Below are 14,416 nucleotides of genomic sequence, written 5' to 3'. Positions count from 1 at the left end.
AAAGGAGGCTTTTAAGATTGCACAGTTTGTCTGTCTGTCCGTCCCTCCCCTGCTTCCATTTTTGCAGTGCTTTGGTCCATTTCCCATGCATTGGAAAGAGGGACAGAAATCACCACTGACTTATTTTAGCCTCTCATGAAAGCATGGAGGAAAGGGTTTCCTTTCTAGTGTTTATCCTCTTTGCCCTCAGAAGCTTACTGGAAGACACAGGCAAACTATATTAAACCAAAAACCAACCAGAGCTTTCAAGAAAAAGCAGAAAAATTGCATTGTCACTACACATACCCCACTCTGAAAACTGTGATAGAGGAGATATTCAGGTGGGTGGGGAGGTGTTATAAAATACTGACAGTATTTTAGTAGAAGCATTTATGGAAAACTATTTAAAAAGACATTCAGGCATTTTTAAATACTGCTTATGCCACTACAAAGATCAGACTACACATTAAAGGTTTTGTGGAAGGCATGGCTTGTCTGAAGTTACTTACGAATTAATGTACTTCAGATATAAGACAGGATTTTAGATTTATGGTTGCAAAGTTTGTCAGAGCTTAGCCCTCCCCCCAAAAAAAATTCTTATTTAAGCTTCAGGCCTACTGACTCAAGGGTGGAAATCACTTTGAAATACTTTTACTAAGATCCTAGTGTGAAAAGAATTAAGTCAGATTTCCAGAACTTGAGCTTTGGATCAGCACAGCCTCAATATTATAATTCTATGCTTTATGATTATAAGCAAAAATAAAATTAAATAATATGGGTCAACTACAGTAGGTGAGGCCCTGCCCCCACTGAAGTCAGTGAGACTCTCTGGCAACATCTAAATTTATAACTAAAACTGTCAGGCCTGTTTTCAATCCCTGAGGCCATCTGGTGGGGTCTGGCCACATCCCCTCTATTGAACGCTGTGGTATTTTAAACAGGATAGCACAACCAAGCCACTCACTGGGAACAGACCTGAGCTGACTCTAGGTCGACTGCACAGAATTTCTTCTATAGATTTTAATCACTGTAGAGCAAAGAATGCCAGAAACTATTTTAACAAATCAACAATATGATTCAAGTCTAGTGCCCAAGCCCATGCCGTACCACTCCTTAATTTATATGCCACTGATGACCCTTGCTCTGATTTATATCAGTGGTACTACTCATTTGCTCAAAATAATGTTTGCAAATGGGATTATATTTAGTCTTTTAACCAAGCTTACGGTTTAAATTAAAAACATAAAGATAATCTGGACATATAGAAATTATCCTGGTTTTCCTCTGTTTCTAGTCATGAGTGGCTATCTTGATTTTGTGATGGTGCACAATCTCCTAACTCTATGTTTGTATGCTTCTTTCCTCAGCCTGTTGTTTATGGCTCTGCTGCAGCAAATGCCTCTCTTCTCCTATCCCTTGTTCAATTCAGGTACCACTTTGTCTCCCTAGGAAAAAAAATCAAGGAAAACTATTCACAAATGAATAATGAGGTAGTAAGACTAAAGCTTAATATACCACAAGTACGTTACAAAGCATACTAAAATTTGTTTTCTGTTTTGATTAGCAATTAAGTATTTGATGTTCCAGCTGCCCAGTCACCATAAAACAACTGTCCTCTAGCTCAGTGTGCAGTTCCTGAGGAGTGACTGTGGGAGGTATCTACCCACCAGCAGATCTATTTTGTGAATCCTATTTTGAGGTCTTCAGTGAGGTGAAAAGTGGTGCAAATACTCAAGACCTTTGATGGGGAAAAATAAATGCATGTTAGATGACACATGCTCTGAAGGCAATGATAAAATAATATGCTTTACTGACAATGAAAAAATGTAATAAATAAACATAAACAACCAAACAAGTTGGAAGCACAACACTTTCACATATGAGGTATATGTTACCCTGTTAAGAAAATTATGAGGAAATGCAAGGTGCTATGGAAGTCCTATACAACCTACATAACAGCTGAGTAACTAGCAGTCTGTTAGTTTTTCCCAGGCTCTGGCAACTTCCTCAGAAGGCTGACCTTTAGTCCCTGCCTTGAGATTGTTGCAGAATGTGAAAGGAAGGAAAAAGCAAGCGAGCTAACAAGGATGTTCAGGTTCCTCATTAAAAATACGTTTGCAAAATAATTTCTAAAATACAACCTTAAAATTCACAGTGTGAATTTATAAGAATTTTTTCTCTAATATTCCTTGAGATTGATTTGGACATATCAGAAGAAAACTACTGTCTTGCAAAAATGGTAGAGAACACAGCTCACCAAAAGACTAAAAGAATTTAGAAATTCCATGAAACAAATAACAAAATTACTTCAAATCAGTATAAGCAACTTCATATAAAAATTCTGAAAGTGGCTAATGAAAATATTCAATAACCAGCTGCTCTTGCAAAAAAAAAAAAAGAAAATTAATACTGCTCATTTGAATTGCAGAACTTTTTGGTAGAAATGAAAGATTATTTAATAAACTAAGCTTAATTTCTTTTAAGTTTTCATTTACAGTATTTGGAGAGATATGCTGTGTTTTTAATCACTTGATACTGAAAACATTAAGTCTAGAGGCCTGACTGTAGTATCAGGTCTGTACTAGCTGGTACAGTTTTCTGCTGTTCCATGTTAGTGTTGAACTTTGTATATGAGAAAATAGCAGAAAACCAAAATTGAAGTAATGTCACCATTCTTCATCCTACAGACACTCTGTCATTTATAATAGTTCATGCTAATAACGGAGAATTGATTGTAAGAAAGCTACTCTAATTTTAATGCTATAATTTGTGAATGTTAAAATCTCAATAAATACAAAGAGCTGAAAATAAAATAGAAAGCTGAAAGTTAAATGAAACGTTTTGAATAAAAGCATGTTTGAGAAAGAGAATTTTTTGATTTTTTTTAAACAATGTAATATAAAATTGAGATGATATTTGTTAAAAAATACCACAATGGCTATAAATATTTATTTACAATTAGTAAAAATATTTCTCATCTTTGTTACATATTGTTTTAACAGGAGTTAGCACTCCTACCATGCCTCCTTGCAAACATTAAACCTGTAAACAACACTGGAATTGCAAACAGAGTCCCTACTGTTTAAATGAATTTCTCTGTGGATAACACCTGGCAACAGGTAATCCTTATGGTAGGATCAAATCACCTACTTTAGGCACTATTTTTGTGCCTAAGCTTTAGGTGGACAGATAAGCGTCTGTTTAAAGTAAGTGCCTGAGGCCCCATTGCAGTCTGCCAAGACAGCTAACTACCTTAAGACCTGAGAGGGGGAACTTCTGTGACTAAATTTAAGCACTGAAGTTATGTAAAAACACTCGTCACCTGAGAGCTTTTAAAGGCACCTACCTCTTTTCCTTAGGATACAGTAACTTTAGGCTTTTACTTTAGCAGGACACTTTACTAGAGTCCTAAAATTTAGGGAGGACTTTGATGAATTGGCTCCATATCCATTGTGTCTATTTAGGATATTCCTCTTGCTTGGTTTTTTGATTGTTTTATTTTCTTGAAAAAAAAATTGCCTGATGCTGCCTCAAAACTGCACTTGAGAACAACCGAGACTTACGGAAACCTGCAATATTTGGTATTGCTTACAGGGAATATGCCCTAAGATTAAAATGTCTTCATTTTATACAATTTTTCAATGGCAGGAAGTATCATCTGTGCATATAAGAAGATGATTTCAAAAGGAAGGTTAGGAATATGTCAAAAGTAGAACCATATTATTTCCTTAGCAAGGACAAAACTCACTTCGCTTGTGTATAAGTCAGGGTTAGAGCTGTAGGAAAAAAAAAGTAGATGGCCCAGAAACATCTTTATGTTTTGTTATGTTCACCCTATACTGGGAGCATCCTCCTCCAGACAAAACAGTTATTAAAGAAGCTGTTCTCAATCATACAGAGCATCACATCAAAGGATAGTGTCAAGGCAATCTATGAATGAATAAATGAATGATTCATGGAAGCTTTATTAATAGATAAGAAAACCCTATGGCAAGTTTACTAAAACTGAGTGCGTATAGCTTTAGAGCTTTAGCGGACTCTAAAGCTCTTCAGTTATCTACCACAATATTTAAATACATACTTAACATTACCTTGTGCATACACTGGGGCTACTTAATATGCTTAGTCAAGTGTGTGCTTAAGTCTTTTCCTTGATCTGAAATAGAGTACTTAGTGTTTTGCCAGAGCTAAACTCTCAGGCCTCGAAAGAACGGGACCACAGAACTATTATTTTTCAAACATATCAAAGCAAGATAAAAGTCCAATTCCTATGGCCGTTGTCTTCAATAATTAGTTCTCTTCTACAGTGAAGGCTGTAGAAATTGTGTGCACAGCACTTTTCAAAACAGGCTTAGAGGCCAAATTTTGGACACACACTTTTCAAATGTTATTCCACATTTCTGTGTACTATGGGGGAGTATGTATGACCACAAGAGCAGAAATGAAAATGACATCACAAATGTTTTTGAATGAATATTCACTCAGAATTTTATATTAATGCTGAAGATGACAAACTGATTCAGTTTGACTTAATAGTTGTTAACTAATAGATTCAAAATGTTTAACAAATTGTGAAAACTCTTAACATTACAGATAACACAACTATAGACTTCTTATAAAATCACAAATTTGCAATATTGTGCATGAAATAACTACTTTCTTTAAGAAAATAATTTATTTTCCATAGTCACAACATATAATCTGATATCAGTTACTGTACATATATTTTCTTGCAATGCTCTGACTGTCTATGAATACTGGATCCACAGATGCCACTTTTGCTGCTATAAAGGAGTGAATACAGTGTAAAACTGCTGTGAGATCCTGAAATTCAAGTTCCTGAAAGAGGAAGTAAGAGAAAAAAAGAAGAGAAAATGTGAATTCACATTCAGTTTTATAAATATTTTACAAAAATACAGAACAGACTCGACAGCAAACAATAATTGACTTTAAATGAAAATTTGAATCTTTGTAGGAAAATGTAAAGTTAAAAGTTTTAAGAATAAAAGATGTATATCCATACCTCGTCCACTGGCAGTACCGCATGACAATTTAGTTTTCACTCTGTGCTGCTTTATTGCTTACATTTTACTCAGCTTGGACAATGAAAGCATTCAACTTGCAAGAACATTCAAATATCGCAACATATTTTAAAATATTTGATAAGTTAAGGATGTTTGGGGATGATGTGGTGTCAAGTCACAGCTGGGGAGGGTGAGAATCATCGAATCGTTTAGGTTGGAAAAGACTTTTAAGATCATCCAGTCCAACCACTAACCTACACTACCATGTCCACACTAAACCAATTAAGGGTAGACTAGACTAAACCATGTCCCAGAGTGCCACGTCTACCCGTTTTTTGAACACCTCCAGGGATGGGGACTCCACCACCTCTCTGGGAAGCCTGTTCCAATGCTTGACCACCCTTTCCATGAAGAAATTTTTCCTAATATCCAACCTAAACCTCCCCTGGCGCAGCTTGAGCCCATTTCCTCTTGTCCTATCGCTAACTACTTGGGAGAAGAGACCAACACCCACCTCACTACAACCTCCTTTCAGGTAGTTGTAGAGAGCAATAAGGTCTCCCCTCAGCCTCCTCTTCTCCAGGCTAAACAACCCCAGTTCCCTCAGCCACTCCTCAGAAGGCCTGTGCTCCAGATCCTTCACCAGCTTCATTGCCCTTCTCTGGACACGCTCCAGCATCTCAATATCTTTCTTGTATTGAGGGGCCCAAAACTGGGCACAGTATTCCAGGTGTGGCCTCACCAGTGTCAAGTACGGGGGACAATCACCTCCCTGCTCCTGCTGGCCACACCATTCCTGATACAAGCCAGGATGCTGTTGGCCTTCTTGGCCACCTGGGCACACTGCTGGCTCATGTTCAGCCGGCTGTCTACCAACACCCCCAGGTCCTTTTCAGCCAGGCAGCTTTCCAGCCACTCTTCCCCAAGCCTGTAGCGCTGCATGGGGTTGTTGTGACGGAAATGCAGGACCCGACACTTGGCCTTGTTAAACCTCATACAGTTGGCCTCGGATCATCGGTCCAGCCTGTCCAGGTCCCTCTGCAGGGCCATCCTACCCTCCAGCAGATCGACACTCCCACCCAGTTTGGTGTCATCTGCAAACTTACTGAGGGTGCGCTCAATCCCCTCATACAGATCATCAATAAAGATATTAAACAAGGCTGGCCCCAAAACAGAGCCCTGGGGAACACCGCTCATGACCGGCTGCCAACTGGACTTAACTCCATTCACCACTACTCTCTGGGGTTGACCATCCAACCAGTTTTTTACCCAGCAAAGACTACGCCCATCCAAGCCATGAGCTGCCAGCTTCCCAAGGAGAATATTATGGGAGACTGTGTCAAAGGCTTTGCTGAAGTCCAGGTAAATGACATCCACAGCCTTTCCATCATCTACCAGGCGGGTCACCAGGTCATAAAAGGAGATCAGGTTGGTCAAGCAGGACCTGCCTTTCATGAACCCATGCTGGCTGGGCCTGATCCCCTGGTCCATCTGCACTTGCCTGTTGAGTTCACTCAATATGAACCGCTCCATAACCTTCCCCGGCACCGAGGTCAGGCTGACAGGCCTGTAGTTCCCCGGGTCCCCCTTCCGGCCCTTCTTGTAGATGGGCGTCACATTGGCAAGTGAGGAGGACACATACTTTGGCAGCTTCTGAAGGAGAGTCAGATAAGCAAGGTGGGAGGGCAGAGGCAGGGCGGAAGCTACGGTAAGGTCACACCACAGCCTGTGTATAGAAATATGGCTGGGTTTGAAATTCATATGCCCTAATTCACAAAGAAAGGCAGAGTTACTCCTAACCAGTTCTCACATTCCCTTGACTTGCTATAACATATTTCATCTTCTGTGCACAAGTTAAATTTCTTTTTCCCAATCTCCCCAGACAGAAATGGAGTTGTATTCTGACACAATGACAACAAATATAATAAACATGTTCAATTTACATGATACTACTCTTTGTAAAGTAGCTGGTTCTTGAAATGCAGCTGGTAAATATATTGTGGGGACATTTGGGACAGTTTTTTGTTTGGAGAGAAGACATTTGTTTTCAACAACGTGTTGGCTACATAGTAGTTTATCAAGGCACACTCCGTACGCTTGCCTTTAAAAAAAAAGCAAAGCACTGGACTTCTGCTTTTCCTATCACAGTATTTTATGGTATCCTCTCAACAAAATTGCCTCAAACAGAATATTTGGAATTCAAGGTTACTGTTCTGGAAAAGGTTACCATCACACCATTTTGCTATTAAAGGCCATGTATTTACTAGGCAGGAGCTATTTTACTACTAATGAATGTATTAAATTGTTCACTAGTATTTGTGGGGCATGATTTTGTGACCCTGTATTGGGCATAACCGGGAAATTTTTGTTAGTGAGGGCAGCTGCATGGGTGGCCTCTGTGAGAGGAGGCCGGGGCTGCCCCGTGCCGGACACAGCCGGTTCCAGCCGGTTCCAGCCGGCTCCAACCGGCCCAGCGCAGGGCACGGCTGAGCCTGCAGCCACCGTGGCGGTGCCTCAGGGAAGGCATATTTAAGAAAGGGCAGTAAATTCAAAAAGAAAGGAAAGAAGGCCAACGCAGTAGGAGGTGCTCCATGGCAGAGCAGGTAACACCCCCAAGGGGACCACAACCAATGGAGGAGCCACACTGGAGCAGAGGAAATGAGTAAGAAGCAAGGAGCGGTAAAGGAAAAGAGAAACAAGGAGTGTCAGAAAGAAACTGTTACACCCTGACAATATTGAGGGCTCTACTTCATGTTGATGAGATTCTACTGATTTTTTTTTAAATTGTGCAGTTTCTTTACAACCTCAGGCATGTATATTTTACTGTATCAGGGTTTTTATTTCCCAATAAGCAAATTTATTATTCCCAGAAAAATGTAATTTTGTGTTACTGTCTATTCTCTCCAGCATAAGGTGACAATAAGCAATATTACTGGACAATAAGAGTAATAGAATGATATTCAACAAGCTCTGAAGATATGCTCCTCCCATGGTGTAAACAGGCCTTACAAATGCCTTTATCCTCTATGAAACACACACAAAAACTACAGGGAAAGACCTTAGACACAGTAGCCTTGGAACAGAGAAAGTTTTGGCAGCAAGCTGTCCACCTTACAGTGCTTGCGCAGTGCGCACAGAAGCCTAAGAGAACAATGCTTTCAGCCCCTAGGTCCTGCAAAGAATATGTAAGCAAAGATTTTTAGATGTGTATAATAATTTGTCTTGGGCGGGTCATCATCAGACAAACAAATTTTATCTCCTTCCAGAACCTGGAAACACAAGAATTTTTGAATTAAACGGTTTTAAGAATGTGTTAACATAAATTAAATAACTCTCCCGTCCCTTCAAAAATTCTTCTCTGAAATTACTGACTGATTTTCCTACAACTTTCCAAGAAAAAATAGCTGAATTCAGAAACAATGCATAGCCATTTTTGATGCCAACAGTTGAAGTAAGAAGCAATTTAAAACAGATTATTATAATTGATATCTAATAAAAATTACACACTGACACTTCCAAGACTGTAAAAGAAGAGCAAACACAAACCACACCTAATTAAAAAATAGGGGCATAAACCAATATAACCAATAAGCAGAATGTGCTTTTTATTATTATTATTCATACTTAGTTAAATAAGGAGAAAATAAGGTAACATTGACAAAGAGGCAAAACTCTCACAAACTTCTGCTTTTGCGCACTTGCTTGTCAACAAATTAAGAAATAATTATCCTAAAAGAAGAAAAATCTCTTGAGAACTTGTATCAGACTAAGCACTTAGATAACTGTTAATAACTGGCATTTGGTTGCTGAAGTAATCATTTGGGCCTCATATTCAAAATTAGATCTTGTTGTGAAAGAAAAATGAAGCGTGAATGTTGGTTAAAATCCTTTGAGAAATTTAAGCCCATGTAATCTTTATTCTGATTTTTTCATGCATAACCCCCTGCTTTTTCTATTTGGATTGATAGTTATGGAGCAAGTATGGGAATAAGTTTCTTAAAATATATTTTATTGTGAATAGAAGTCTGTTGTAAATATTAATATAAAATTAAAATAAAAACTTTCAGAAAAAAACCAGCACCATTATTTAACTCTTGTTATCCAGGTTTTATAAAACTAAAATTAAGTATACGCTCATGATTATTAATGAAATACAGTTCTGGGCTCAAGTCAAAGGCCAAATCTCCTGAATTACCATCTTTAAACCAAAGAAATTCTAAAATATAAAACAACTCACATTAATCTTGGATTTGCCCCAAAATCAACTGAAATCATCCAACAATTTCAGCTCAGGTTCTGATATTCAACACACTGACCGAATGCAGCCAAACAAACTGAGGAAAGCCCTTCACAAAGCTTTCTATTTCTCTACTCTGGTTTTATGCACTTCTAATCTATAAATGTTTATCAAGACAAGCAATCAGAGGTAACCTAACACAGATTGTAGGCAAGATTTCCAACTGCTCTAACAACATTATGTGAAGAGTTTTGGGATAAGAAAAGAGCAAAGACAGGAATGTCTCATGACTGGGAGTCAGTCCTTCCCAATGCCCCTTCTGCAGAGTGCCCTTTGTTTCTGTCAGAGTTCAGAATTCAAACTGCAGTAGTCCCTCTTGTGTATCTGAGAGACATTGCCTAATCTGTTGTGAATAACCTTTTGAATACTAATAACATGCTCTTATTTCTATAAAAGATAATCTACATACACTTGAAAGAGGAGCAGTATTGCTAAACCTATGTTTTATGTGAAGACAACACTGTATTTTCTCCAGTTAATACTGCAGGTCCCTCAGTCAGGAGGATTATTTTCAAGAGTGGTGCTAGTTTTGAAAGTTGTTATAGAGCTGGGTAGCCAAATAGGTGGCATGTAAACACTCCTCATGCAGTTCACCAGCTGGTTCGCTTCCCTCATGCTCTCTCATGTCTTCACTATTTTATGTTAGGTTATCTGTGGCAGGGGGGAGCGATCATTTGGGATCATAAAAGAGAGGCAGAGCTCTGGAGGTGTCCTCTTGCAGGGTTCAGTTAGATGTGGTCAGCTATGGTGGTATCAGAGAGGGGGGGTTCACCTGAGGCCTCATGCTCAGGAAACTCGAGAAATGCAGCTGCTGACAGTAGTATTTGATGCGGGAGACCAGAAATGGGGGTGAGGCTGCAGTGCTTTGCGTTTGATGTCTGCGCTGGCTGCCTTCACAATCCTGAAGCTGGCTAGTCAGGTGCAGATGTTGGGAAATAGTCACGTATATCCAAAGCAGAAGTTGGGGGACAGATTTGTGCAGGCCCATCATAGAGGTTGCTCAGAGAACTGGTGTGCTGATGGCGGATAAGACTTGCATGCAGATTATAACAGGGAAAGGGGAAGAGGACTGGGGGTTCAGAAATACAGATTTGGTAAAAGATAGGGATGGCTTTCTGGTGTGGGTAAATGTAGATGTTGAATAGTCAGAGGATATGCAAATAATATGTCTCTTAGCAAGAGACCATCTGGAATATGGTTTTTAGGGTGAAATTTGGCCTCTTCAAGTTTAGAATGCAATGTGAATTTTTCCTAAAAAATAACACCAATGTCACTTCTTTCAAACAAATGTATTGCTCCAGTAATTTATTTTCCTTTTTTTTTTGTTTTGAGTAACATTTCTCTCCGTACCCAGCCAGGCAGATAACTGAGTAACTGATCATTTTATTTGCTCTGTATTATCTAACACCACTCTTCTGCTTGCTTGCCTGATCTGTGATTGCTGTTTTTTCTTTAATTAAGATTGTCAGTTTATTTTAGGTGTATTTAGAAGAATCTGTGCATGTCTAATATTTCAATAACCAAAGCTATTTCATTTTACTATATGTATCCTAATAAGTGGATTAAGTACAACAAAGGCACTAGAAGGAAGACAGCAAGAGAAGAACATAAAAGATTGCATTAAAGCAGTGGGAGGACAAGACTGCAAAACTGCCTGCTGGTATTGAGAATATAAAAAATGTGCTCACTGCACTGACCTTGATCACTGTATGTGCACAGCCAAGTAAGAAAAATATATGTTCTTGTTTCATCCACCCACCTATGAGAGTTGGATTTATTACATATCATAAAGAGCTTGACAGGCCTGTTGCATCATTACCACGCACACACTTAATTTTATTGATTACTTCCGAGAGCTGTTGAATCACTATTTGAACAAGACATGAGCCTGTATCACATAAAAGGCAGATAATGGAGACACTGACAGACAGTGTTATTGTGCCCTGTGCATTTCGTGACTTCTTTAAGGACACTGGTAAGCCTCAGTGTTTATTAGGTGTTGACAAGAGCACAACTATTACTACTCTATTCTTCAGCATATTATTTCAATCAGATTGAAATTATAAACAAAACTTTTAGAAAAAAAGAATAGATAAAGATATCTAGGTTTTAGCTCCAGTCCACATGGAAGTCAAAACATGAGAGGAAATTCTAAATTCAGTTCTATAGCTCAGCAAGTACACCAGGGCTTGGTTGCCATATCATGGTTGAGAAGAACAAATATATTAGTATTGCACAGCTTGTTAAGACTGTTATAAACATGCAAAGATAAATTATCATAGCATCATAAAATCATTTAGGTTGGTAAAGACCTTCAAGATCATCAAGTTCAACCATTCACCTAACACTGCCAAGTCCACCACTAAACCATGTCCCTAAGCACCACGTCTACATGTCTTTTAAATACCTCCAGGGGTGGGGACTCAACTACTTCCCTGGGCAGCCTGTTCTAGTGTGTGACAACCCTTTCAGTGAAGATATTTTTTCCTAGTATCCAATCTAAACCTCCCCTGGTGCAACTTGAGGCTGTTTTGTTCTATCACTTGTTACTTGGGAGGAGACCAACACCCACCTCACTACAACCACCTTTCAGGTAGTTGTAGAGAGTGATAAGGTCTCCCCTCAGCCTCCCTTTCTCCAGGCTAAACAATCCCAGTTCCCTCAGCTGTTCCTCATATGACTCGTTCTCTAGACCCTTCACCAGCTTCGTTGCCCTTCTTTGGACATGCTCCAGCAACTCAATGTCTTTCTTGAAGTGAGGGGCCCAAAACTGAACACAGTAGTCCAGGTGTGGCCTCACCAGTGCTGAGTACAGAGGGACGATCTCTTTCCTAGTCACGCTGGCCACACTATTTCTGATACTATTTCAGTTATGGTATGAAAGCTTCTTCAGCTATAAACTTTTATTTGGCCTCCTCTTTGTGACTGTCATTTGCACAAAGAGAAGAAGGATAAGCTAAAATGGTGCTCCTACCCTGCAAGCCTAAGAACCAGATCTTTGATGCCAACATTCAGTGCCAGATGAATTACAACTCTATCTATCAAGTGTACTTAAGACTTTTAACAGTGTTCTACAGGGATCTGGAAGAGTCAGATGGCTTTTTGCTTTCAGCTTGAGCGATTCCAAATGCCACTGTCTACTGCTAAATCTGGAACACTTTCAAATGTTGCATTGGCAACTTTGCTAATGCACAAGAAACCCATCTGAAAAGTTGTTCTGGAGATGCTTGTCTAGGAGCAGCCAACTAAATTCACCCATTCCAGCAAATATTAAAATACATTTCCAACAGCAATCAGACTGTCCAATACTGTCACACAGGCAAAATCGTAACTCTTATCTACCATCATCTTGCAAATGTTTTCAAGCTCTCAAGATGTTCAGTAGTAAACTGCCAGACTTCAGCAACAAAAGACTCATGCTAATAAAAATACAGAAGGGCTTGAGTCCCAGATTACGTTTTATTGATGCTACAGATTAATGTTGCTGTAAGGAGAGAGCTTTGCTTGCACTGTCCTTAATTTGCTGTATCTCTCAACAGTACTAATATGTAATAAATATCCTCTCAGATGAATACAGTAAATCTAAAGAAAGAAATATGGTTGCTGACCTGTCCTTGATCACTCTCCTGAAGCTCTCCTGTTTTAAACAGAATAGGACTTGCTGCAAAACTGCTGCAGAGTCTAATTGAAAAATCAGATCACATTGTGCCACTGTGAAACTACAGAAGAGTTGAGGCTTGAAGTCAGTGAAGAAAGAATACTGAATGCACTCAGATAAATATGCAGGGCTCTTAAGTTATGTGTGTAACAGACAAGAAATGTATGAGACCAGCAACATTTACTTGAAGCTTCAATATGGCTCACAATAGTCTAGTGACATATGACTTCTTTTCTTTCTTTCTTCAATTAAATATTTGAGACCAAGTTAGTAAAAGAGCAAATGTAGTGAAGAAAGATAAATAAACTCTCTTTCCATTCTTAGGGTGAATGAATTATTGAAATACAATTCCATCTTTTGTTTTCCATATAGTATAAAAGGAATAAAAAAAATAAGATGAGAAGAAAAGGGAAATGCTCAGTTAAAATATGCTTGGAAAATAAAAAGTCTTGTCTTCCAGGTAGCTACAGTTTAGCTAAGGGAGATAAATCATCAATACAATCCTGGAAGTATTAATCTTAAATTTTATTTTTTTTTAAAGAAACCTTGAAAATTCAGGGTACATGTCATATAGGCTAAGAATAACTATTATTAAGATTAGTTGTAATTCCCCAGTACTGAACCCTGTGTTCAGGTACATAAGCTGAACTTTGTCAAATATAAATGTTTTGGCTGATATTTACCATACCAGGTTTCCGCAACAGATTACTTTTCAAAAGAAAATTTTAGCCAAAATGGTTTACTCATTCCTGAGACTCTGAAATTTGGCAGGAAGATTAGTTTTGCATCAGGGGCTTGCTTTTTACTATTCCTGTGAAATCTGCTCATATTTGTTCATTGGAAAATTTACTTGGCAAATTGGTACTATATAAAGATATAATTTTCACTGAGCATGCTCCAGCTTCAGACTTCCACCAGGTAGGAAATTAAAGAGGTGTGAATCTAGATCAGGCAAATTTGGCTATGTTATATTCTTCCATTTTGCAAGCAAATGATGGAATCTACTTTTAGAATTTCTTTTTCAATCACTGTTAACTTTTTTAATGGTAACTTAACTTAGTTACTATTTACCAAAATTATTTAAGAGAACATCATGTGGGACTATGTTTAAGCTTTAATAAAGTCAAGAAAGATCACATTTATTGTTTCCTCCAGAGTAGTTAGCCTGTCATAAAATGGCAATGAGGTAATTTTGCTATAGTGTCTTCTCAAAAATCCATCTTGATAGTTTCCTATCACTTTATTATTCTTCTATAATTAAAAATTATTTGTTTTAATAATCTTAGAGTTTATTTAATAGTCTTGTTATTTTTCTACTATCAAAGTTAGGCTCACTTGTCTGTAAGTCTCTATGTCTCCCCTTGATCCCCTTTTTTTAAAAAACAACCCCCCCCAAAAAGCTGCTATGTTTTCTCTCTCTGTAATCTTACCCATCTACCTGGACTTCTCAAACATAAC

The 14,416-nt window shown here is 38.4% G+C and overlaps 1 protein-coding gene across 1 annotated transcript in view; it reads right to left on the bottom strand.

Annotated features, from left to right (window-relative positions):
- Positions 1–4,686: 4,686 nt before the first annotated feature.
- SNTG2 (syntrophin gamma 2) overlaps positions 4,687–14,416 on the bottom strand; it is a 324,178-nt gene continuing 314,448 nt past the window's right edge. Inside the window, exon 17 of the mRNA XM_075707925.1 lies at positions 4,687–4,818. Within this exon, the coding sequence (XP_075564040.1) occupies positions 4,687–4,818 (132 nt within the window). The remainder of the gene's footprint in view (positions 4,819–14,416) is intronic.

Source organism: Pelecanus crispus, chromosome 3 (genome assembly GCF_030463565.1).
Source record: "Pelecanus crispus isolate bPelCri1 chromosome 3, bPelCri1.pri, whole genome shotgun sequence".
In the NCBI taxonomy this organism is placed as follows: Eukaryota; Metazoa; Chordata; class Aves; order Pelecaniformes; family Pelecanidae; genus Pelecanus; species Pelecanus crispus.
This window is presented reverse-complemented; position numbering and strand designations above follow the sequence as displayed.